Source organism: Mus pahari, chromosome X (genome assembly GCF_900095145.1).
Source record: "Mus pahari chromosome X, PAHARI_EIJ_v1.1, whole genome shotgun sequence".
NCBI classification, from domain to species: domain Eukaryota; kingdom Metazoa; phylum Chordata; class Mammalia; order Rodentia; family Muridae; genus Mus; species Mus pahari.
This window is the reverse complement of record NC_034613.1, coordinates 113,480,836-113,507,550: the sequence shown is the minus strand read 5'-3', so window position 1 is coordinate 113,507,550 and position 26,715 is coordinate 113,480,836. Positions and strand designations below refer to the sequence as shown.

The window sequence follows — 26,715 nt, the reverse complement described above, 5'->3', positions numbered from 1 at the left end:
TTCTAAGTTTCTGTGCTAATATCCGCTTATCAGTGAGTGCATATCTAGTGACTTCTTTTGTGATTGGGTTACCTCACTAAGGATGATATCCTCCAGATATATCCATTTGCCCAAGAATTTCATAAATACATTGTTTTTAATAGCTGAGTAGTACTCCATTGTGTAAATGTACCACAAAAAACTGTGTATTTTAAGATTATTATAGATTAGCTTTTCAATATAAGTAATAATAGCAATATTTCCTCACTCTTTCCTAAAATGGTAATGTCTTGTAAACTGATAGTGTCATATTCCAAGCAGGATTTTGGCATTGGCCTAATCTGTCAAATTTTTTTTCAGAGTTCCCTAGTTTTACCTATATTCATTTTTGTACATGTGCATACACACTCATTTAGCTTTATGCATTTTTATCAAATGTTGGTTCACAAATCTACTGCTACAGAAGATCATTTTAGTTCTTCCCACTTGTACATTAACGTTTTCTCATTATTAAATGGTAAGGTAAACAGTGAATAAAGTGTCTTAAGAAATGCAGTGACAGTCAGTCATCTAGTCCTATTCATATCCCACTGAGAAATGACTTGGGCCCTGGTGCCTGCTAAAATCCAAAGAAAGGAAGGTTTGTTTGTTTGTTTGTTTGTTTGTTGAAGCTCCAGCTCAAGAGTCTGGTATAAGATATAATATTCCTAGCTTTTCTACTCCTCCTGATTTTTAGGTTTCCTCTTTGTCTCTCAGACTCCCTCTTGAGAGAGGATCAGTCTATAGTCCTAAGCTTCATGGAACTGCCTTGTTCTCGCTGGAGCTTGCCCTACTCAGGGCCCATTGAGCAGCAGTTTATGTACTAACTGGCTTACTGAGAGGCCAGAAACAGGGACCGTGAATGGAATCTACAAAGGACTTGAGTGCTGAGGGCTTCTTTCTAGTCTATTTACTTCATGTGCCAGGACTGAGGATTTTTTCTGGAAGGGGTTGCTAGATCACCACTCACACTTAACCCATGGTAGTACACTTAACTGTGCTGGCAGTTCATTGGACTCTACACAGAAAGTGACCTCCCTATTAAGTCAGGCCCAGATATCATCAGGATCAGAGGTGACAAGCCACCATCGATTTACATCTCAAAAGTCACTGCCCAACTTCTTAGGTTTTTAAGATATATATATTTAGTTGCTGACTGTTATTAGTATTGCCAATGTCCCTCCATGTTGGAATAAAACAGATTATTTCCTAATGTTTTCGATTTATGCAGGTCACATGGGTAGTAAGTACAGCCTTGGGTTGTCACTCGGGTCATAAACAACATTCCAAAAGGACACACTGCTCTCATTTCCTGAGGTACTTCAATTCACTTGTGCCCTTTTCTCTCTGTTCCCCTGCATCTCTGTCTCTCTCTGTCTCTGTCTCTCTCTGTCTCTGTGTCTCTGTGTCTCTCTGTCTCTCTGTCTCTGTCTCTCTCTCTCTGTTTCTCTCTCTCCTTCCTTTCTTCTTTCTTTCTTCCTTCCTTTCTTTCTTTCTTTCTTTCTTTCTTTCTTTCTTTCTTTCTTTCTACCTCGTGACAAGGACACACGTGACACTCTGAAGAGCCACATATAGCTTCGGGCCACATGCTTCAGGATCTTTCCTTTTTCTTACAACTAACCATGACTCTCGTTCCTGTCCGACTTTGCCCTGAGTTCCAGCTGAGACAAGGAGCCAGTAAAGGGCACAATAGCGTTCGTTTAGTATTACCTACAGCTCGGAAGGAAGTGGAGGTAGACAGGAAGGTCACCTACCTTTGCTCTCAGAATGAGACTCCTCTAATTCTTCAAATGGATGCTGGGACAGGAAAGCCTGAGCGGATTCCAGCACAGAGTAGATGTAGGGACCCTTAGACTTGACTTCTTCCATGAAGGCCTGTGAAAGATAGCGACCGAGTTAGCTTTTCAATCAGTTCAATTTTATTTCACAGTCAATAACCTTTCTTCTCAAGGTAGCTTGCTCCCATGGCCTTATTAGGTGTCCCAGGCTTACCCAGAAAAATAATTATCAGTCTTCTCTATAGGCAGAAAATAACTCTAATGCTAGAAAGCTTCTTTAGTGTGCAATGAGTCTAGATTTGCCACAGAGTAGAAGGCATGTGGAGTGGAGCTTAGCTTTCCAGAAGACTCAGTGTGAGACCAGCTAGGGTTTTACAATTAGCTCAAGGCCAGCCTGAGCTATATAGGAAGTTTGAGGCTGTATAGGAAGTAAAAGCTTGTCTCAAAAACAAAACAAAACAACAACAACAACAAACACCCAGCCAAAATCCTAGATATAGCAGTCATTTTCTGATTATAGAGATGATGTCATGGAAATATTTCAAAGCTCAAAGAACTGTAACACACAAAATGAAAGACTTAAACACTATTAATATTTTGTTGGATTTCCCTCCTGTGGCATCACTGTATATATGCACACATCTATCAATATTTTTATGTAACGGAAATCCAGAGTTTTATATTTTTGCATTTTCAATACCACATTATATCCATTTGCCCATGCTCTCCTTAGAAATCAAGGCAGTTTTAAATTGTAGCCTAGACTCACTGTGTGAGGTGCGAGCCCCAGACTTGGTCTGCATACCATCACATATTGCTTCAGGTGAGAACTCAGGGCCTGTCTGTAAGGGTACTGTGAAAGGGTATTTCCTGCTCAGAGGCTCCACACCACACTTCCAGGAGTCTAACTTACCGCATGTGTCTCCTTTTCCTGTTGTACCAGGGCCACATCCCCTTGCAAGGGGAGCTGAGCTGACAACTCCTCATCCTTTTGGCTGAGCCAGTCAATAATCTCTTGGAGCGGGAGCTGAAGTTTTCCACTGTGGTCTGAGAAGGCCTCTAGGCGAGCACTGCATGTAACAGACAGTAAGACCAGCGATTCAATCATCTCTTTAAGTAGCAGAATTTATTTTTCCTAACATTGCATGCTTGTATGCGGCTTTGATTCAAAGGAACTGCTCTAGCTGAAGCGTGGGGAGGCTCAGGAGCCCTTCCTTTTTGTACCTGCTCATAAACGTTCCCAAGGTCTCACTGCATGGAGTGCGGCGTTACAGTGGTTGGGAGCTATCCTATATTAAAATGGTTTAAACATCACTTTGTGGATCTTAGTCACTTCAGCTGGATGCCCAGCATCAGGCCATGAAGGGTAAGAAACTAAACAAGTGCATTAGGGGTGACAGCCATCTGGCTCCCTTCTTGCCCAGGCAGAATCCAAGTCACATCAATTTGCTCAGCTGACCAGGATGCCCTGTGCACTAGAGAATGCAGTTAGTGGAAAGGGCAGGGTGGATGGTTGAATACAGCCATGAAGACAAGCAAGGATGTACGCACATCTTAGCAGCCCAAAGGGACTCAAACAATAACAGAAACACTGGCTACAGTTTGGGAAGAGAGAAGAAATCGTTTGTATTCTCTCATCGTATGTCTGCTTGCTCCCAATTCCCCAATAAAATATGAGCTAAGGTGTAATAGGAAGAAGCTGGAGGCTGGCCAAGCATGGCTTGGTGCAGCCACTAAGCCCATTCCTCTTAGTTAGCACTAACAACTATCTTTGTCTACTGCTTCCCCATACCTGGGGGAAAACCCCTTTCTCTAAATCACAGTGCAAACTAATTCTTACAACAATCTTATGGGGTGCACATGACTATTGTCCAAGGATGTTCATAACCACAGACTCAAGGGACTGACATGGTCTATGATTTGAAATCTGGGTTACATGACTCTACAACCTGTATTCTTTCTGCTTTTCTTCACAACCTCACCTCATCGCCTCCCCCCACCTCCACAGAAGCCATGGGTCTGGGCTTTGATGGTAGGAAGTGGAGATTTTCTTTTAAAGAATGAGGCACACACAGAAAGGCAGGAAGAAAATAAGATATAGAAATTCTCTAAGTTGTACCTACCCAAGCTGATGACCCATGGATGGGAAGGGTGGGCTGGAGATGCAGCTCAGTTGCTTGGGTACTTGTCTAACACGCATGAAGTGTGATCCCTATGCCCACAGAACCTGACCGCGGTGCTTTATGCCTGTCATCTGATTACTTGGGAGATGGAAACTAGAGGAGCAGAAGTTCTAGACCCTCGGCTATACTGTGACTTTAAAGGCAATCTGGGATACATAAGACCCTGTCTCTAAATAAATAAATAAATAAATAAATAAATAAATAAATAAATAGTACAAAATACAGCAAGGGGATGAGAGTCCACAGATGAACCCCTCTGAGGCTGGGCAGTTTTGAGGGAGAGGAGGGGATGATTGCCTCATTTTTATCTACATATCAACACATTTAGGTTTAGAATGCATTTTCACGTGTTATATGAATGTACAATGCAATACCGTGAGGTAGGGAGGACAGCTATTATTTATACCTCCATTTACTTCGTTTTCTTAAAAAAAACAAAAACAAACAAACAACAACAACAAAACAAAGCCAGGCATGGTGGTGCTTGCCTATCAACCTAGCACTGAAGAGGCAAAGGAAAGATGATTCCAAGGTTCAAGATCAGTCTTCACTCTACAGAGAGATCCAAGCTAGCCAGCACTGAACTCTCAGAACAGAACAAAACCAAGTGCAAGTTAAAATTCTGAGAACTCAAGCAACTTATTTAAGATGACACACCTACTTCAAACAGGTTAAAAGAGACATACTTGACTTCTAACCCAGGTTTCTTCCTCTAGTGCCACAGAAAGATGGAGGAGAGGTAGAGAGTGAAGCTGGGGCAGGGGGCGCACAAACTACAACAGCAAAAAGGAGCCCCATATTGTCCCAGCCAATTCCTAAAGCAACTGTTTTTAGGGGTTAGTCCTTACCGGAGGTTGTGAGACTTCTTTTTTATTTCATTCCAACACAGATTCATGGCTGATGGCTCCAGGGGCCCAACAGACCCGTTCAAGTGCTTTGGACTTAGGCAGGGATCCCCGGCACCATCCCAGGGTGGTGCAGGGATGGTGACCGCAGCTCTAACCTGGAAAGAAACAAAAATAGTCTGTGGTTCCTGGAGCTTCCCATGCTCTGTTCTATGCTGAGCTAAGCTGTGGGACATGAGTGAAGGAGATGAGAGAACGCCTGGTCCCAGGGTCCTGAAATCCCATCCTGTTTTGTGCAGGTGTGTATTCAAGGGCGGGGGGGTGGTGCAGAAGGACTCCAGAGCTTGTAAACGGATGAGTCTTCTCTTGGGAAGCCTTGAGTCATAGATGTGCTGAGTACTGTTATTGTTATTTACCTCCTGTTAGATAATTTGCCAAGATGACCATGCGAGTGGGCTCCTGCATCCAGTAAGAATCCAGGTGGGATTTGCCCAAATGTAAACAACCACAGCATTCAACCTGAACTACAGGCTCAATCCACAGGGGCTCACACTTTGTTCAAGCTTTGGAAAATACAGCTGACGGGCTGCCCCACAAAGATTCAGAGAAGAAGCAGATAAGCCAAAGAAAGTGGCCTGTTCCCTATATCGTACTTTCCAAATGTATTGAGGACTTTGAGTTCACCCCCTCCCCCAGTTTTAACTCTCACACTTCAAACCTCAGTCAAGAAGCCCAGAAATCTTCCTAAAGGGGTGAAGGTGACCATGGACTGAGAAAGAGCTAAAGGATCCTTCTGGATTTTGCACTAGAAATAACCTGACCAATGTCGGCAGTCAAGGAATCCAGTCTTGAAGCTTGCTCAAGTGTAGCTTGTGTTCTCAGCCTCATTCTCTACTGTTGCTGTCCTGGGCACTGGTAAGGCCAGGTAAGAGTACTATTGGGTCTAGAGTCTAGTTGATCAAATCACCCATCATGAGCACAGTGCTGGGAATTCCCAGCCAGAGGGCAGTAGAGGGTTTGGAAGGAAGGGAATTGGAGGAAGAAATCTCTTTCTGAGCAGATCCACCATACCCAAGGTGACCTCCATGCCGGCCCATAGAATACCTTCTGCTAGCCTACCTAGCAGGCCTGACTAGCAGCTGGGACTCCTCAATTCTCCTCATCTTAAGATCATACTTCTTACAAGAGCCTCCAGGCAGTTAGGACAGCAATCATCCCAGAGTGAAACTGCAGCTCATGAGCACAAGGAAAGTGAGGGGGCTGCCATGTCCTGGGGGACAAGCTGAGAATTCAGTCCCTCCTTGCAGCCTGTGTGCTGACCATACCTGTGCTGCCCGAGGAGTCCATGGCAGGATCAGGACGGTTCATGGTTTTTCCCTCAGCAGGACTCTGGGCCTCGCGTGTCTGGTGAGTGTAGATAGGCAGAATCTTGAGGAGCTCTGAGGGAGCTCTGGGAGACAGGCAAAGCTGAGCCAGGCCAGGAGGCAGGGGCTGCTCCCCTGTTTGTTTACTGACCCCCCAGGAATCTAGAGGGGGCGGCCATGTCAGAGCCTACCCAGTGAATCGGAGCTTTGTTGCCAGGAATTCCAGCTAGTTCCCAGACTGCCAAGGACAGGCAGGAGTGGGACTGGGCATTCTATGGTGCTGAGGAGGGGGGTGGAGAGGGCAGCTCCTGTTGACTAACTTTCCCTTTCTATGGAAGACACAAAGTACTCACCGCCTCCAGACTCAGCCCTGATCTGAAGTGGACATAACAGTAAGACAAGTTCAGCAAATAAAATCATTTCCTGAGCTCATCTTCCATCAGCACCCCCCTTTTTTTTTCAACAAAGCCTGATGGAAGATGAACTTGGGAAATAAGCCTTGCTCTCAACTAGGTGAGCCTCCTTGGAAGCAGGGAGGAAGGTGTGTGGCACACCTAGGGCGATGGACTGCTACATTGGGAAGCTGGAATTGCAAGTGCACTTGATTATCTTCCATGAGTACAGAGGCCAGAAGGTTCACTGGAGTGCTTCCCCCTGCCTTTGAGCCATGACCGGTAGACCTCTATCCCCTAAGGACAGAGTGACTGGCTCCAGGATATCCTTTAGGCCTCTATCATAAGGACAAGAGGACAATGAAATGTAGCAACTCCGTGCAGAGAGCCAGGGATGGAGACACTCCTGTGTCTGCTTGTGTTATCCTGGGTGGAACGGAGGGAAACCCTTTCCACTAAGCCACTGACTGAGGCACAGTCTCCTGGAAACGACCACGGCTTTCCGTCTTCCATAGTCTTGCCCGAAAAAAGGTTAGCATTCCTCAGCTCAGCCCCCACCCATGAGCACTTTTGGAAAACAGCGTGTTTATACCAAAAGGATTCTGTTGCTCTCCTTATTTATCTCCCACAGTCGCCAGGGCTTTCCACAGTTCCACATTGTTTCCATGCCGAGGTCCGCCTACAGGAATAGCTGCGACAGCTGCCTGACCCTTTCCAGAGGCCCGAGTGGAGCCAACTGGGATGACTGGAGGACTGTAGGGGATAACTAGCCAAGAGTGGGGAGGGGTTCCTAGCTACAGGCATCACTTGTGTTAGGAATATTGGGTTAAAGCCAGTGTCACAGAGTCCTTTGGACCGGGGAATGCCCCAGAGTTGGAAAGAGCGCTTTGTGACCCAGTGGTGACCAGGCCATCCTGACTGGGCTCTGGGGAAGAGCCCACAATGAGCTGGGCGCCATCGCCATCGGTGTTAGCCTTTCATCTTCGGCAGCACTCTTTCTTCTTCCTAACTTCCATCCAGCTCCCACACTACTCTCTAGAGCCCCATTCTCCTGCACTTCCCGTCAGATTTTTTTCTAGACAAATCAAGAAGAATAATGGTTTTCTTTCCCATAAGTTGCTTTCTCTTTGTTTTTTTTTTTTCTTTTTTCTTTTGTGGCTATGATGTTTGCTGTTCATGCCCCATCTACAGAACTCTCTCTCTCCATACCTCAGATCCCCGGGACAGTAATCCTACATGAAGAAAACCTACATGAAAATGGGAAAGAGGGACTGCGCCATGCCATTCACAATGGCGCACTGAAGGCCCTGTGCATTCTGCCCATCCAGGGGAAGATCTGTTGGGTTAGGGAGGCGGTGGGCAAAGGAAGTCTTTCAGTAAATCTCACAGCCTCTCAATCCCGACACTGTGAGAGTCACACTCTAAGAAAGAGGCACATTACCTGGAGATACTAAATGCCTTTGAGAATATATTAGAGGCTGTAATTCCTCTCTGGTTAAATGAAAAAAAAAAAGACTAAGAAAGACCTGACCCCCACCACTCTTCTCTGGCTCTTGACTTATTTAGCTTTTCCCAAATGATTCCCCCCAACACTTGTATTCACTTTCCACTGCTTGTACGCTTCCATTCTCCCTATAGATTCATCTGCTGTCTGTGCCTCTTCTAATGACTCAGCACTGCAGTTCATCTGTGACTCTCCAGGACACACAGCACTTCTCTATGCCACCACAGTCTTGAGACCCAAAAGCATTGCAGGAAACCCTAAAGAATGCCTGTGTCTCCTCCAGATCTCCGTCTCATTGTCAGGAAAGGTGGGTTCTTTCTCGCTTTAGATTACTACCTCTCACTCATCTACCAACACACACACACACGCACAAACACACACACTGTACTGGCTGGTTTTGTGTGTCAACTTGACACAAGCTGGAGTTATCACAGAGAAAGGAGCCTCCCTTGAGGAAATGCCTCCATGAGATCCAACTGTAAGGTATCTTCTCAATTAGTGATCAAGGGGGAAAGGCACCTGCTTGTGGACGTTGTACATCGTGGTGCGCACTAGGCTCCGCACCACGATGTACAACGTCCACAAGCAGAGGTAGAAGAGAGAGAGCACATCCAGGCCTAGGGCATGCCTTAAAGAATCACATTCTTTTGTGATATCCAGGGACTATAATCCTCAAGTTAACATGGGATTGGCCCCCATTAGACATAGTGGGTTGCCCAGCCCTACATCTTTCTTTGCTGTATGTCCCTCATTAACTACCTCATGGCTGATAAGGGATGTGTTGCTGCAGGCTCTGTGCTATCTAAGGATTTTCATATACACACACGAGCTTCCTTGCACCTTGGGAAGTCTTTTCTGCAGAGGCCTTTCTTTTACTAATGTACACTTACTTACCTGAGGCTGGGGACAGGTGTTTCGGAGGCTGCTGCTGTGATGAAACCGGTCAGCAGCATGCCACTCATGACATCGTGGGAGGGTGTAAGGGCATCCCTGCATGACCAAAGGTTGCATCAGAACCAAGGCTCATGGAGGGTGAGGATTGGCAGCAGACCAACTGTGGAGCATCAAGCACCTGGAAGAGTTATAAGCAGGGATTTAGAGTTAAGACTAGGAAAAGCCACTGGAGTCGGCACCTCCTAACAGCTGCATGAATCAGCTCACCATGAGATCAGTATCCACAGCTAACTGAACTCTCTGATAGGCCAGTTATTGTATGTTGTGTGCCATACACGACTGATTATTAGCCAAGGAAGAATTTATTGTTACGTATTATGCTTTGTGCTAAAGACACAAAGGTGAATTACTATGATATAGGCTGGAGAGGCAGCTAGGCAAGCTAATAATTATAATAAAATACTCATATGCCAAATACTATAAGCAAGGCCAGCCTAGGTTATGGGGGGGCACAACGTATATCCAAGACCACACAGCTTCAGAAAGACTGCATTGGAGGGACTCTGGACATAGATCGGTCAGTTAAGTGCTTGCCACATAAGCCTGAGGACTTTAATTTGATCCCCAGAACACAAAATTTTAGAAAGGTATGCATGATAGCATGTGCTTATAATTCTATCACTGGGGAGGGGGAGACAGGCAGACTCCTGGGGCACCCCAGCTAGCCAGCCTAGCATACTTGGTGAGCTCCACACCAATGAGAGACTCTGTTTCATTTTTTTTTTAAAAAAAGGAGGCTCCTGAGGTTGAACTCTGGCTTCCACAGAAATGAATGCACTTAAGCGTATCTTCAGCACATACACATACATCCATCTGCGCGTGCACACACACACACACACACATACACACCTGCACACACACATATACACATACCTGCACACACACACACATACATACACCTGCATACACACACCTGCACCACGCATCTGTACACACACATCTGTACACACACACATATACACATGCACACACTTATATACACATCTACACACACACACACATACACCCACCTGCACATACACACACACCTGCACCCACACACACCTGTACACACACACACATATACTCACCTGCACATATACACACAAACACACACACACACACATCTGCAAACACACACAAACACATATACACACTACAAAGAAACTGCTTTTAGGATAAGTCAGAATAGTTTGTCTATTTAGAAAAGGAGATAAAGGAAGAAGGGCATTAATTGTTGACCCATCTATTTAAAGGCTGATGTCAGAAAATGGCAAAGCATATTCAGGTATTGGTGAGTTCAGTATAGCTAGAGTTTAGGAAACACAGAGAGTGAAAAGACATAGTGCTTGCTCCAAGGAGTTCACATACAGAGAATACAAACAGGGAGAATAAAGACCATAAATTGTTACATGCATTAATATTAAAAAGAGTAACAGATGGAGTGAAGAAAGAGATGAGGACGAGGTAAATTGTGCCCAGTCACATTTCCCTAGAGGAAATGTACTTTAGATGAATCATGAAAGAGAAGTGGGATTGCATTAGGTAGAAAAGATAAAAAAGAATGTTCCAAGCTGCAAATAAAAAAAAATGTGTAGTGTGAGCAAAAAAACAAGATAGGCACCAGATTGGGCCATGTCCTGAATGACAAACAAAAGATTCTAGCATTTATCTTGTAGACAACAGGGAGGCACTGAAGATTTTAAGCAGGAAAGTGACATGGCCATATTTTCCTCTGCTTGCCTTGTGTGGTGATTCTCCCAGGGGAAGAACAGGCTGAGAAGCTAGCATATAATAAATAGGTAGGCAGGATACGTGAGCAGACAGCGAGGCTTTGAGATCCACTGAGGAGGTAACATGTTTGGGACTCAGGGGCCAATTGGATGTGAAAGGTAAGGGAGTTGAAGGGGTCAGACTTTCAAATTTGGGAGATAGATGGGTAACATTACCAAGAGCAAGAACAGGAATGCAGAGGAAGGAGGACATTTGGTGTGGTGAGGGGTGAGGAAAAAGTTACACAGTCAGCTATACTGGGGACATTTAGTCATATGTATCAGGAGTGTTGCATTTTGAAAAGGAGACGGATGAACAAAAAAGTAGATGCACAAACCAAATGATGGCTTAATAAATGTATACAACACGAGGAGAAGCAGCAATGATGCTACTTGCAAATAATAAAGGTAGTCAGTTTTTTTTTCTGGTTTTTTGAGACAGGGTTTCTCTGTATAGCCCTGGCTGTCCTGGAACTCACTTTGTAGACCAGGCTGGCCTCGAACTCAGAAATCTGCCTGCCTCTGCCTCCCAAGTGCTGGGATTAAAGGTCTGCGCCACCATGCCCGGCAAGGTAGTCACTTTTAATGTGTGGCCAAAATAGTCCTTCTTCCAAATGGGAAGAAGCAATAATCTTCGATTCCCGATGGTGATGATTAAGTGGTGGCCATTTTAAGCCTCTAATTCCACTAGTTCTCGTCATTTTATATATAAAGGTCCCTTCCTAAGATGAAAGAAAGTCTCACTTCACCCACTCACACCCACTACAGTAGCTGTACTTTTAGAACTTCCAGAATGAGAAAACCACTTAACACATTTAGACATCTGTAGACTTCTTGCATCAAGTACCCTTCTGTGCTCTTCAAGGGTCCATGGCCCCAAGATGGAGGACTATGACAGAGTCTGAGGTTTATAGTATGAAGGATACTTTCTCATAGTTTAAAATCCCTGGCAATTACACAACTACACAGCTTTCAACCCACAAAGAAATTCCCCAAAGGATGACTGAAAATATGATTCTCCCAATCAGATACCAACAGGAAAAAGATCACTCAGATGAAATGTAACGTATTAAAATGGATGTCCAGCCTTTAATCCCAGAACTTAGGAGGCAGAGGCAGGTAGAGCTCTGAAGAGTGCAAAGGTAGACAGTCTAAAACGCTTTTTATTTTTGTTGAATTTATAAGTAGTTCAAGTAGTTCGTGTTCTTAAAATTCAAAAGTTTCCCCCCCCCCTGAAATGCCAGCAATTGAATCTAGGGGTTTATGCACACTAGGCAAGCTCTCTATCACTGAAGCACGTTTTTAGCCCTTAAAATACTTCCATTTGAAATTTATTTATTCACTTACTTACTTGTAGCACTGGAGGCAGGGCCCAGGGCCTTTCAAATACTAGGCAAGAGCTCTACTACTAAACCTTCATATACACTCTTTACAGAAGAGCTGGAAAATGTGAAATAAATTGTAGGTTGGAACTGAAAATAAGCAATATTACCACAACCTAGAGATAACCATTACTGACGGATTGAAAGATACAGTACTTTGTCTTTGAAAAGCAAATATTAGTAAGTTCTGGGTGAGCTAGAGGACATGTGTGGTGGCTTGAATAGGAATCTCCCCACCCCTAGGGAGGGGCCTTATGAGGTGTGGCCTTGCTGGAGGAAGTGTGCCACTGTAGGGAGCTGGCTTCGAGGTCCGAGAAGCTCAAGTCAGTTCTCCCGCTGCTGCCTGTGGATCAAGATGTAGAACTCTCAGCTCCTTCTCTAGCTCCATGTCTGTCGGCAGGCTGCCATGCTTCCTGCCACGACAATAATGGATGAAACCTCTGAGACTGTAAGCCAAACCCAATTAAATGTCTTCATTTATAAGAGTTGCCCTGGTCATAACCATGGTGACATGAACTGGTCGCCTGTAACCAGGTGAAGGGGAAGAGTCAGAATAACTATAAGCAGCCTATTGCAAAGAGAGAAGAGGATGCGCTTTGGAAATCCATGAAGCCAGTGAGTGATAGTAACCCTGGAGAGTGCAGAGAAAATGAGAGAAATGCCCCAACTAGAGGTAGTCTAAACTGAACAAGCTTCTGTCATGTACTTCACTGATGAGGGGAAGGCAGGTGGAATTGCCATCCCAAATCCTTTGTTTTCCCCTCTCTGCATTGTCTTCCAAAAAAATATCTCCAAGTAAAATGAAAGAGATATGCAGAGAGCAGGTGTGCAGAAAGTAAAACAAAACAAAACAAAAACAAAAACAAACAAACAAACAAAGCAAAAAACAAAAACCATGAAAGAGGCAAGGCAGCCTGACTCATTCCCCAAAGCTCCCCAGTTACTGACTTAGAAGATAAAGGAAATGTGTAAAATGTTAGGTAGATTTCAAGAGTTATTCAGTCAAGATGCTCAGTGACTGACTTCAAAGAGACGACAAATAAGCACATGGTTCTAACCGAGACCTAGGCAAGAAAGAAGTAATATGGAAGAAAAATTCAGCAAGGAAGTTGGGATTTGGAAACAGGAAAACAAAATAGAAACACTAGAAATGGGGCCAAAGAGACCGTTTAGTGGTTTAGGGGCTTGCCAGCAAGTCTGACAGCCTGAGTTTCATCAATGGGAAATATTCGGTAGATGGAGAAAATCAACCCTCAATAAATTGCTCCCCCACAATAAACAAACAAACAATTAATGTAATAATGAAATTTTAGAAATGAAAAAATCAATAAATCAAAACTTTAAAAATAGTGAAAAACATCACCAATAGACTCAGCACAGTAGAAGAAAGACAAGGTCAACAAAACACTACAGTTACAAACAAACATCAATAAGAAAAAGTGCACAGTACTCAGGAGGCAGAGGCAGGCAGATTTCTGTGAGTTCAAAGCCAGCCTGGTCTACATAGTAAGTTCCAGGACATGTAGAGAGATCCTGTCTCAAAAAAACTAAAAAATAAAAAGAATGAGCATAACCTTAAGTTCCATCTGGGTCAAAACACCATAGCATAAGCTATAAGTTGAGACAAAAAAAAGAGCACACCGAGAATCTATTACTAAGATAACCACACAACAATCCCCAATCTAGAGAAATCAATGCAAATTCCAGAGACATTTGGAACTCAAAACAGCATGACAAAGAAAGATCCTCTGTGGCATACTGAAATCAAGAAGCCAAAAAATACAAAGCAAAGAAACAATTTTGAAAGCTTTAAGGAACACTACCACTTAGTACAAAAGCAAACATACCAGAAAACATCCTATCTCTTATCAGCAGCCCTCAAACTAACCAATAGAGGTGAAGAAGATACTTCAAGCTCTGAACCTAAGCAACTTCTGGGGACCCAATCAAAACATGATTTCTAACAACTGCAGAGAGTGCTATGGCTGAGGTCATTGGTTCTGGCATCCAGAATGAAATCTACACTCTTTTTATTTTTGGTTTTTTGAGACAGGGTTTCTCTGTATAGCCCTAGCTGTCCTGGAACTCACTTTGTAGACCAGGCTGGCATTGAACTCAAAATCTGCCTGCCTCTGCCTCCCGAGTGCTGGGATTAAAGGCGTGCGCCACCACACCCGGCTCCACTTTTATATTTTTTGAAACAAAAATATTTTAAGTTTTTAGTCTTCAAAAAAATCCAAACATGTATTTTCCAAAAATAAACCATGATTAGCTTAGAAAAGTGGATACCTACCAACAATATGGTCTGGAATACCTTTACCTCTCAGAGCCTCAATACTCTCATCTGTAAAATGGGTATAAGAATGATACTGACCTTATGGAATTGTTCTCATTATTAAAGTCAATCATGATTAGACACATGAATATACTGCCCTCCTGGCAGTATGGCATGGCTGAGTACTAGCTATAATCATCATCAATACTATCTCACTGAATTGTAGACCATAATTCATTTTAAGAGTTGGTCATATATTTACAGTTCTTTTGCTTTAGAAGTCAAATTGCAGTGAACAACCTTATGCATAATTATAATCCTCAATATAGTTCCCAAAATGGGAAAAACAAAAGCTTCCCCCAAGCCCCCAAATACCTTTGTGCTTCACACACATATTTAAAGCACTAGAAAAAAAGATGCATTGGTCTATACTACCACAAGCAATGCATGTGTGTGCCAACTTCCTAGCTCACTTGCCAACAATATCTATTCCTTTTTTTTGCCAACTTTGTGATCACTTTTCATTTCCTTAATGGCTTGAAATGTGGACCCTCCACACCCATTGTCACTTGTTTTTCTTCTAGTGTGAACTATTTTGAGAGTGGCTTCTTACAAAGTGTAGTGTGCCAACACTTGCCTGTGATCCCAGCATTGCAGAGGCAAAGAGATATTGTCACCAGTTCAAGGCCAGCTCTTTCTACATAGCAAGTGCCCAGCCAACCAGGGCTATAGTGTGAAATCTTGGCTCCAACAAACACAACAACAAAACAGAATTCTTTTTAAAAAAATGCACTCCTCATTATTTTTTTGCTAACCTGCCACCTGACAAAATTAAGATAAACCAAGGAATAAAAAAAAATCATACCTTTTGAGTCATGGTGGCACACCTCTTTAATGTCATGGGTCTGGAGGCCGAGGCAGGTGGATATCAGTGAGTTCAAGACCAGCATGGTCTACAAAGTAAGTTCCAGGACAGCCAGGGCTTCATAAGCAAGAGACCCTGTCATAACTTCCTTCACCAAAAGATGAATTCATAGCTTCCAATCATAACACAGACAAAAAAAAGTATTAACCTCTTTTTGTTGTTTGGTTGGTTTTTTTTTTTTTTTTTTTGAGACAGGGTTTCTCTGTATAGCCCTGACTGTCCTGGAACTCACTTTGTAGACCAGGCTGGCCTCGAACTCAGAAATCCGCCTGCCTCTGCCTCCCGAGTGCTGGGAATAAAGGCAGCCTTTTGTTCTATGGCCTTAAGTCATTCCACCTCTCTAAGCCTCATTTTTTAGATTTGTTATGCACTCACAATTCTGTACGTGTATATAGTATATTTTGATCATATTTACTCCCAGTTACCCTCTCTCTCCTCTCCATCTAATTCAACCTCTTCTTCTTCTTCTTCTTCTTTTTTTTTGTCTTTTTGTTTGGTTTTGTTTTATTATTTGGCAGACCTGACTGAGTTTTATTAGGGTTGTCTGCATAAACATAGATGGGATTATGTAGTGGAGCATGGGCAACTAACCAGTGACTACACCACTGAGAAAAATGACTCCTTCTCCCCCAAGCGACCAGTAACTGCCACTAATAACTCCTCAAGGAGGGGTGGAGCCTCCCGAGCCCCTCTTCCATTCATGATTGAATGTTAAAGGGCCCCATCTTGTGCAGGCCATGTGTAGGTAACCACAGGCTGTACCCTCATGAACACAATGGCTTAAGACTGATTTTGCTATTCTGTCAAATATAAGTGTTTAAGATTGGCAGGCATCAAAACACCGCTATACCCACTTTGTGCAGCGTGAACTTGAAGCCTGCTAAACTGTCTCTCAAGCTCTTTTACACATAAGCCAGGCACGATGGTCAGCACTTAGGAGAAAGAGAGAGGAGGATGGGGATTTCCAAGTCATTCTTGAGTACATAGCAGTTTGATGCCAGCCTGAGATGAGTGAGGCTCTGCCTCTAACCAAGAAGTAAACAAAAGCAAGCGAGCAAGCACGAAAGTAAGCAAACAGAAAAAAAAAAAAAAGATTTTTAGCATAATCTGGCAAGGCTGTCCCAGCAAGAATTATAATTTCTTTTTCAGATGAACATGCCGAAATATAACTGAACCTATCCAGGGCCCTTGATTTCTGCTTTGTTCTATGGTGTGTGTGTGTGTGTGTGTGTGTGTGATACAGTAAGATGAGTCAGCAGATACGGGCAATAGTGCTTAAACCTAACAATCTCTGAGTTCCATCCTTTGACCCCCACATGCAGAACTGAGAGAACCAACTCCTTCAAATTGTTTTCTGACTTACACACACACACTGTGCATGTACAGTCATATGTACATCTAATTAATTAATTAATTAATTAATGTAAACAAGTTAAATAGACCTGGTGTGGGTGCATGCCAAGTACGTGTGTGTGTATGTGTGTGTGTGTGTGTGTATGTGTGTGTGTATGTGTGTGGGGGGTGTGTGTGTGTGGGTGTATGTAACTTGAGACTGAGTTTCATGCATGCTAGGCTAGTGCTCTATTGCTGAGTTACATCCCTAGCCATTTTCCTATTGGAGACAGAATTATCCTGTTTATCAGACTGGCCTTGCAATTGAGATCTTTCTGCTTCAGCCTCCTAAGTAGCTGAAATCATAGACATGTACCACTGCATATAGTTAAAATATATTTTCATAAAATAAAAAAAAAACAAGAAATAAGCCAATATGGTTACTCTTCACTTGCTCCTCAAAATGAAAATATGCCCTTCTAGTTATAACAAAATATCTTTTGGACATATATAAAATAATCTGTTACCATTGGAAAAGGAACTGAATGGCTATTTTAGAGAAAAATCTCTCTCACTCCTTTGGGATTTTTTTCCCTTAAAAAATCACTATGCTTATAAAAAAGTGTATTAGACATATATGTAAAATATGTTAAATTATTATAAGTACATCCCGATATAATCACAGACAAGGTTGAAAAATAAAATTGTAATCCACACAAAAATCTCATGTCATCAACAGGAAATATCAATTTATCAATTTTATTTATTTATTTATTTATTTATTTATTTATTTATTTATTTATGAGTGTCTGCCTGCATCTATGTATGTGTACCATGTGTGTGCCTGATGCCCGTGGAGGTCAGAAGAGGGCATCAGATCCCCTGGAACTGGAGTTACAGACAGTTATGAGCTCCATGTAGATATGGAGAGCTGAACATGGGTCCTCTGTAAGGTCAATGAGGGTTCTTAACTGATGAGCCACCTCTCCGGCTTAGAAATATGGCCTTTAAACTCAATATCCTTTTATGCTTTTTGAATTTTAGCAATGTAAATATATTCTAGACCAGCGACTTTCTCCTTTCTCCTCACCGTCCTCCAAGATGCCACAAGAAGTCTGTGAAGGCTGCTGTGAACTGTCAGCTTGGCAGAAGCTGGAATCACCTGGTAGGTGGTGAGGGATTATCTAGATTAAGAGTAGGCTCTGAGAATGTCTGTGAGTGATTGCCTTCATTGTGTTAATCCATGTTTTGTTTTTTAAAGACCCATTTTAACCGGGGGTGGGGGGGAGCCCATTCCCTATGTGGTGAACCTCGCAATGAATCAAGTGGACAAAAGGAGTGGAGCATGAATTCATCCCTCTCTATTTGCTGACTACTGATGTGATAACCCAAGCACTTTCAAGCCCCTGTGGCCTTAACTTACCCACTGCCTTAGTGTCTCTATTGCTGTGATAAAGCACCATGACCAAAAGCAATATGGGAAGGAAAGGGTTCACTTAGGCTACATATCTGCCGAGGGAAAACAAGGCAGGAACCCAGGCAGAGGCCATGGATGGGTGCTGCTTTCTGCCTTGCTCTCTATGGCTTGATCCACCTGCTTTCTTATAGAACATGGGACTACCACCACAGGGGTGGCACCACCTACCATGAGTTGGGCCCTCTTACTAATTAAGGAAATGCCTTACAGACCTTCTATAGGAAGGCAATTTGATGAAGAAAATTTTCTCCGTTAAGAGTCTTTCTTTCCAGATACACCTAGGTTTGTGTCCAGTTGACAAAAACCAACCAGCACTCTTACCATAATGTAATACCTGAACTGTGAGCTAAAACAAACCATTTCTCTTTCATTTACATTCCCCCCAAGTGTTTGTTAAAAGATTCATTTTTTTCATTACGTGTATGTGTATGTGTCTGTCTGTCTGTCTGTCTTCTGTAGGCATGTGACAGTGCTTGTGGAGGCCACAGCAACTGGATCCCCTAGAGCTGGAGTTACAAGTATTTGTGAGTTACTTGTAAAAAAAAAGTGTGGGTGCTGGGAATTGAACTTGGATCTTTTGGGAAAGGAGCAAGTGCTCTTAACCACTGAGCCATCTCTCTGGCCTCTACCCAACTTATCACTCCAACAGGAAAGGAAACTAAGACAAGGTCTTCAGTTGTTTGTGGAAAGAATGATGCGGTAACTTTTCTATACCCAAATGAGCAATAGTGGTTAAAGTCTTCTAATGAGGCATGGTGATGCATTCCTGGGAAACTCAGGAGTCTGCGACAGGAGCATTGTGGGTCTGAGGACATCCTTGGTGACACAGAGAGACCCTGTCTCGAGAAAAAAAAAAACCTACCAAATTCCATATATACATATACGTGTGTATGTGTACATATATACATATTCTAAAGAGTTAACTAAATGTTAATATATAACATAAAAACCTCACAACAATTTTATAAAAGAGTCATTATTGTCTTCAACAAGCATTGAAAAATAAAACAGGTACACAAAGAGAAAGTAGCTTGTTTGGTCATACTGAAAACCATGTGGCAAAGAGCTGAAGCCATTCTGACCCAGAATGCAAATTCGTCCTCATTACATGATGTTGTCTCTGTAAATTCTAGAACCCACAGTGTGAGGCACTATTGTCACTGGTCCCCGAGCAAGCAGAGGAGGGAGCTTGTTGGGAGGATGAGGGGAATTTGAGCAAGAAGGTGGGGAAGAAGAGAGAATAACATATGTGGTAGTGTGTGTGTGTGTGTGTGTGTGTGTGTGTGTGGTTCAAGTACATTATGTACATGTATGAAAATGCCATAAATTAAACACAGATTCACATGTAACAATAATAAAGAAAATGAGGCTATCTACTTGAGGGGGGCAATGGTGGATTCCAGGGAGAGTAGCTAGGAGGGGCTGGAGGAAGGAAAGGGAGGAAGGAAAATGAAATCATTCTACTTCAATTAAAACGTTATTTTAGGCTGGGTGTGATCCTGCATGACTTTAATCCCAGAATTCAAGAGGCAGAGGCAGGCTCTCTGAGTTCAAGGACAGCCTGGTCTATAGAGTGAGTTCCAGGACAGCCAGGGCTACACAGAGAAACTCTATCTTAAAAAACTAAAAACAAAACCATTACTTGAAATACTTTTACATTTTCTTTAGCTCACATTTTTAGAAGCTATGCAGTGAAACAGGCATCACTACCCTGGTCCAGGCTGCGTCACATCATGGTGGGGCCCTTGCATCTCTTCCTCACCCTCCTCATTCTTCCCTCCTCCTAAGAAGGCCAGTAGGCTTAATGATCTACACCAATCACTTCCCAAAGGGCTAGTATTGCTTTGAATGTTTTATTAGCGTATACTTGTTCTACATGGTGTGTATATGCGTATGAACAGACATATAAATGCAACCCGCTGAGTCTGTTTTTGTTGTTAATGTGACTATAGTTTCAGGGTTGACCACTCCGTGTTGGACAACCAATACAGGGGCGCATCCTGGGAGATGCTAATTTTTCTTCTCCTGGCAGCCATTAGTTGCCCATAGTACTTTGTCTAGAGGTGGTATCTACATTTATTTGTGAGTGTAAGGATAGTTTTCGAAGGTAGTAAGGAATTACGCTGGTCTAGCAAAGTGACAGTGGGGGGTTATTTTCTAAGGCCATGACCTCACTAGCTGTGCCCAGGAAGCTGGCTAGGTTTCCAATACAGGGCATGGCTTCCCTCCCATTGAGTAGGCTTCATCACAGAAGCATCTCTTTACAGCAAATGGAGACCATCACACACACTCAAGCAAAGGCAGAATGCAGTGACTCTGGGCAGTATCAGGCTGAGAAACCCAGAAAAGCACTTAAATGCCCTTTGCAGGACATCTGAGAAATAAATTTCTGGACTGACAAGCTACTCAGTTTGAGTTCAGAGTTTCCTCAGTGTCTGGAACGCAATCAATACTTTAAAATGAACAAATAAACTCTTTTCACCTACAACCCAGCAGTTAGAAACTGACACCTCGGAGAGAGTTATAGAAATGGACAAGGGTGTTCACTGTAGTGTTCACTGTAGTGGAGCACGGAAGAGCAAAAAATGTGCAATTGACTCAGATGTCCATCACCAGGGAACTGGTCAGTAGACTGTGCCAGAGAGGAAGCACAGTATGATGGTTAAGGGCACAGGCCCAGAGCCACAGCGTTTGTCTCTGCAGCTGGCTCTGCCACTTACTAGCAAAAATCTGCACAAGCTCTCTAACCTTATTGTACTTCAGCTGCTGTATCTATAAAATGGGCCTAACAAAAAGACTTAGCATGTGTGCCTCCTCTTTCACTGCCACACTGTCAGTAGCAACACCACACTGGAAGAGGGAAGATGGTCGGGCAGTCTCACTGTGGACAGAGGAGAGAAGTCTGTAGGCATGGAAAACCACCTCATTCATTGCCATGTTGCCAGCAGTTAATTCATGCTTTCTGCTGTTTAGCAAATACTCAAGGGCCAGCTTGTACGGGATTGTTATGTAGTTGCTAAAAGGATGTAGCTTTATATGCACTGACTTATCAGATGCTGTTTTGATTTGCTTTCTGCTGTCGTGATAAACATTATAACCGAAACAACATAAGAACCACAAGAACAGGTTCTTATGAAAGGAAGTCGGGGCAGGGACTCAAAGAAGGAACCTGGAGGCAGCAACTGAAGCAGGAGCCACGGAGAAATGCTGCTTTTTGGCTTGTTCCTCTTAGCTTCCTAATCTTGCCTTCTTAGACAGAACCCTCTCCTGAGGGGTACACTGCCCACAGTGGGTTGGGCCCTCTGTGCCCAAAACGCCCCCATGGACTTGTTTAAGCCCAATCTTGCTTGCCAACGCACTTTCTCAGCAAACGTTTCCTCCTCCAAGGTAACTCTAGTTTGTGTCAGGCTGACAAAAAGCTAACCACTACAGATGCCAAAGGTATATATTTAAGTTAAAGAAAGCGGCTGTTAAAATAGTATTCTTGATAAAAGTCAAATTTTGTAAATGCCTATACAAATCTGTGTGTGAATACGTGCAGAAAGGAAGCTTAGAAAATATATTCCAAACTGTTTATTGACACTTCTAGGGAGTTGCAAAAAAATGAAACTCTCTTTCATGAAACCACAGGGTTTTTTGTTTGTTTTGTTTTGTTTTGTTTTGTTTTGTTTTGTTTTGTTTTTAACAAACCAGTTATTCTCAGGAGAAAAAACCATTGGGTTTTAAGGTAGACATGTGAAGGAAGGAAGCAGACAACAGGAAGTCTTCCTGCAGCTCTTGACCCCCTGCCTCAGTCCAAGGTGAGGCTGCATGACCACCTCCCCTCTCATGATGGGGCTTGTCTACTAGACAGCATGGTAGGAAGAGAGGAGGCACGCATTCTATATGTCTTCCTAAAATAATTTCCTGTAGTCTATAGCCAAAGCCAAGTTTCTACTTCAGATAGAATTCAATTAATAAATCAGAGAAACTCCAACTGTCAAGCTGGAAGAGACCTGCGAGATTAAAACAATCCCTTAATTGGCAAATGGAAACAAGGAAATGTGTTCCTGAGGTAAGACCTATAAAGCATTTTTGGGAAATAAAACTTATTTCCCACTCAAAAGTCTAAAGATGGGGCTGAAGAGATGGCTCAGCGGTTAAGAGCACTGACTGCTCTTCCGAAGGTCCTGAGTTCAAATCCCAGCAACCACATGGTGGCTGACGATCATTTGTAATGAGATCTGATGCCCTCTTGTGGGTGTCTGAAGGCAGCTACAGTGTACTTACATATAATAAATAAATATATCTTTTTAAAAAGCCTAAAGATACACCCCCATGGGTGATGACTTTATTCTAAGAGACAAATAACACAATAACCCTGGAACTTTCCTATACTAATAGTCAGAATGGAAGCTGGTAAGCCATTTTGGAGAGGGAACTGACAAGGTCTTTTAACAGTGCCGCTGCTCAGATTTTTGTGAGTGAACAATTCCACTCCAAATAATCTTCCTGACAGAAGCATTCACCCAAACTCAAGTACCTAAGAGCGAACACAGAAGCCTTAATGGTCATAGCTACAAGCAGGAAATCTAAACACCCACCAGTACAGAATGGATGAATAAATTGTGTTTATGCTCATAAATACATTATTGAAAAAAATGAGTGAATTACAGCCACATATTTTAACATGGATGTATTTCACAAGTATAATATTGATTATTAAAATACAAGTTGCAGTATAATGCATTGAACACCATTGGTATAAACTTTAAAATATCTGAAGCATCAGCATATGTTCTTGAAATACACACACATATGGTAAAGATTAAAGTATGAATAAATGAAAGGGAATAGCAAACACTACATCCAGGATACTGTGGAGTGGGGAAGCTTTAAATATGGAAAAACAGACTCTATTGGTAATGCCTTTTTATACCTGAACATCATATTATGTCCAGATCATATTATATCTCTCTTATGTGCTTTATGCTGCTTTGAATGCACAAAACATTTCATAACACAGTGCTTAAAAAAAATACAACAAATCCCATGCCAAATGAAAAGCTGATCTTTTTTGGATATAACAAGACACTAAATGCAATATAATTAATACCGGGGTTGCACTCAGAAAAGACTGTTCCTCAAATCTTCTTCATTTTCCCAGGACTACTTCCACAGGAGGGGACCTACTAGAGATCTAGCAGTTGGGCGTAGTCAGCCTGGAATCAGGGGAAAATCTCTCAGCCAGTCACTAACTATAGGGAGGAGAGCGCTTTTATTCATCTCTTGGGTTTGCACATTTAAAAATACAATGGTGGAGCAGATTGTCTTAGAGGTGTTTTCAGATGACTGTGTTTGTCTGGTTGGTTAATTTGTTAGTTAGCAGCAACTGCTAAACCCATTCCTGTAAAATGCTCAAGTGCTTCCCATGTCAAAACATAATTGCAATTTATGCACAGCAGTATTTCTCGGAGACCTTAGCATCCTTTATGTACATTGTCGCTCTCTAAGAGGACAAGTCAGTAAAAGCATTTCCAATCCCCACCCCACCCCACACACATACACACTCTTTAAACAGAATCTATTAACATTCTCCTAAAACTATTGTCCTAGAAAGATTTCCTTACTATTGTAGCTACCAGTGTCTGTAATCCTTTGGAAGGACTGGCAAGATGGCCCAGTGGGTAAAGACACCTACTGCCAAGCCTCAGGGCCCAAGTTTGATTCCTGGGACCCACATGGTGGAAGGGGTAGAACTGATTTTTGCAAGTTGTCCTCTCACCTCCACATGAGAGACATGGCACATGTCTGTCTCTCTCTCTCTCTCTCTCTCTCTCTCTCTCTCTCTCTCTCTCTCTCTCTCTCTCTCTCTCTCTCTCTCTCTCTCTCTCTCTCTCTCTCTCTCTCTCTCTCGCACATGAAATAAATTAAAATGGAATAAAGGATATAGAGTCCTCTGGAAGGGCAGACCGTGGTCCCATACTGTAACATCCACTGAGTGGGCTCTCTCAGGGAGTGCCTTCTCAGTCTATAAGACTCTCTTCTCAGCTTCATTACTGCGTCTAAGCTCGCCTCTCAGGCATTGTGGCAGATGGAAGCATGTGCAATGGGAAGGCTGTGCCCTCGATGGCTTCTTTACATCTTTACCTATCCTAAGTTTGCTGCTTCAAGCCAAGCTCCCCTCCTTTAGGTGACAGCAGAGCTGAGAGCTGTTCCTGGTGGGATCTCAGAGCGACACAGCTAGGGCCTAATCCAGAAGGTCCAAGTCTCTTCCTTCATGCCTTTATCCCATACCAAGAGTTGGCAGGAAGCAGCACTTTGAGGCAGGGAAGGAGCAGCTCCATCTTCTTTCAGAGACAGGACATTTACTTCAACTTCTAACCCTGAGATTCCTTGGAACCATCTCCCTGCCCCTCCCGCCCCCCCCCCCCGAAATCTCAGAAGAAGAATCTGCTGAGGTTCGCAGCCTCCTCTGGACTTTTCTGGCAGGTGATTTACTTGGGAGTCTATAATTTAAAAATAAAGATGCCTTTGGAAAAGTCTATAGGTGGAGATTTTCAATGCCTTTGTTCTTTTGAACAATGGAAAGGGAAGCAGAAAGATATGTTCGTTTCCCGACAGTATGTGCCACGTTCTTGATAAAAGAGAACACTACATCTCCTTTGCTAAGAGCTTCTCCCCACTCGCTGCCACCTCACCTGCTAGGAAGTCATGGGGTCTGTCCTTCTCTACCTAGCAAAAGAAGGATAAATCGTATTTACCCTTCCAGTCTCCGGCCCATGTACCAGGTTGGGGCACTTAGCCTGAGGTTAGGAGAGGCAGGGGGTGTAGAAGGAAATGGGGTATTGGACTTGAGAGAAGGAAGCTCTATTTCAAATCACTCCAAACTATGCTCTGGAGAGGTAAAAGGTGCCTCCCAGGTACAGGAGGCAGAAAGGCAATGGGAAGACAGAACAGAACAATGGGGAAAGTACCTCAGGGAAAATGAAGGGGGTCAGGAAGTCAGTGCAGGCTTGCCAGGAGCCCTTCAGCCGGGGCTTTGAGGCCTCAGCCCAGTTTACTTCAGGGAAGAACTACTGTGTCCTGTCTCCTGGCCAGAATACTCATTTGCTCAGAAAATTGGAGGTCTGCTGTTGCCTCTCTTCTCTTTCCAGCAAATGCTTTACACACACACACACACACACACACACACACACACACCTTCCCTCTCACCAGTAAATCTACCCTTGGACAAAAAGCATGTCATTGAAAAAAAATCTAAGATAAATAAACACCCCATTTCTATGAGAGAAACAGACCTCTTTCCTCTTATCTATCCTTTAGATCACAATTACTCAAATTGTTGAGTTACTATTCCCGGGTATATTTTTCCTTCTTTATGAATCCAATCAGTGGCTACTTCATTAGACGCATTTTAAATGCAAGTTTTCCCCCAAAGGCACATGCAGGCAGACAAGAACAGGCGTACAGACAACCCCCTTAGACAGTACCCTTGAAGCTTCCCCTATTTCAGCCGGCTGAATGAGGGCAAGGCTTGGAAAGAATTTCTCCGTGGCCTACCTTCTGATTCCGTCAGGTCTGCGAAGCTGGCAGTAGCTGGGAAGCTGGGAGGCCCAGGCTAGGCTGCCTCTGTGAATCAGCAAAGAAGTCCCTCAGACAGGGATGCCGGCAGCTGCTGTGTGCACACTCTCCCTGTCTCTCCCACCTCCCCGTCCTCCTTCTCCTCCTCCTCCTCCTCCTCCTCCTTCTCTTCTCCTCCTCCCCTCTCCGAGCTGCTCTGTGTTGCTATGCAATCATCACCAGGACTAACAGCACCATTCCGACCTCAGGCAAAGATACCCTTGACTGGACGAACACAGAGAGAGCAAGGACAGTTTTATAAAAGTACCAGAGCTGTGGTGGCTCGCGGAGATTTCAATTCATTCGAAGCAGAAGAGCGAAGCGGAAGAGCCTGAAAAGCCGAGGGAGAGAGGGGGAGAAGGAGAGGCTTCCACTGGGAGGAGGAGACAAAAGAGCCCCGGAGATCAATACAAACTGCTAAGCTGAGTGAAGTGTCTGGCCCCCGACTTGCACATACCCAGTCCAGAGCCAAAACCAACTTTGGAGCCAGCAGCTGGCAGGGGCCCTTCAGTAGCCCGTCCAGGATTCAATTTCTGTGCCAGGAGCTGAAACGCATGGCTCTAACAATCATCATCGGTACCCAAGGTACAGTCTTGGTTGGGCACAGTGCAGTCTGCCAGTGACCTATGAGCTCTTGTAGTAAATCCCTCCTAGACCTTTAGTGTGTGAAACTCAACAAGTAAAAGAAAGAAAAGGGACGGGGGGGGGGGATGATTTGAGAAAATGAAGCTCTTTCCTGGCTCCTCTCACTGACGACCTTACAGATTTCGTCCACACCAGCTCTCGCTCTTGCTCTTTCAACTGTTAAAGGTTTAAGTTCCAAACAGCTCCAACAGATCTGGATGCAGGATATTAGATCCCTTTACTGAGGGCTCAGCACACAGCAGGTCACTTAACATACACGTGTTTGAGTGAATGAAGAATGAATGGGGG

General features: G+C 43.5%; 1 protein-coding gene across 5 annotated transcripts in view; it reads right to left on the bottom strand.

Annotated features, from left to right (window-relative positions):
• The window catches only part of Drp2 (dystrophin related protein 2), a 50,803-nt gene extending 24,595 nt beyond the window's left edge, over positions 1-26,208 (bottom strand). For 2 of the 5 annotated variants that reach the window (XR_003843025.1, XM_029534287.1), the window contains exons 1-5: positions 25,723-25,843; positions 8,979-9,156; positions 4,828-4,982; positions 2,710-2,866; positions 1,773-1,893 (exon numbers count right to left, since the gene is read on the bottom strand). Coding sequence is in view for 4 of the 5 variants with exons in the window: in XM_029534287.1 (XP_029390147.1) it covers positions 1,773-1,893; positions 2,710-2,866; positions 4,828-4,982; positions 8,979-9,095 (550 nt within the window). In the remaining variant the exon portion in view is untranslated. Of the gene's footprint in view, positions 1-1,772; positions 1,894-2,709; positions 2,867-4,827; positions 4,983-8,978; positions 9,157-25,722; positions 25,901-26,050 lie in introns of those variants that run through there. The other 3 variants (XM_029534285.1, XM_029534286.1, XM_021187789.1) reach the window with 3 other exon arrangements.
• Positions 26,209-26,715: the final 507 nt, after the last annotated feature.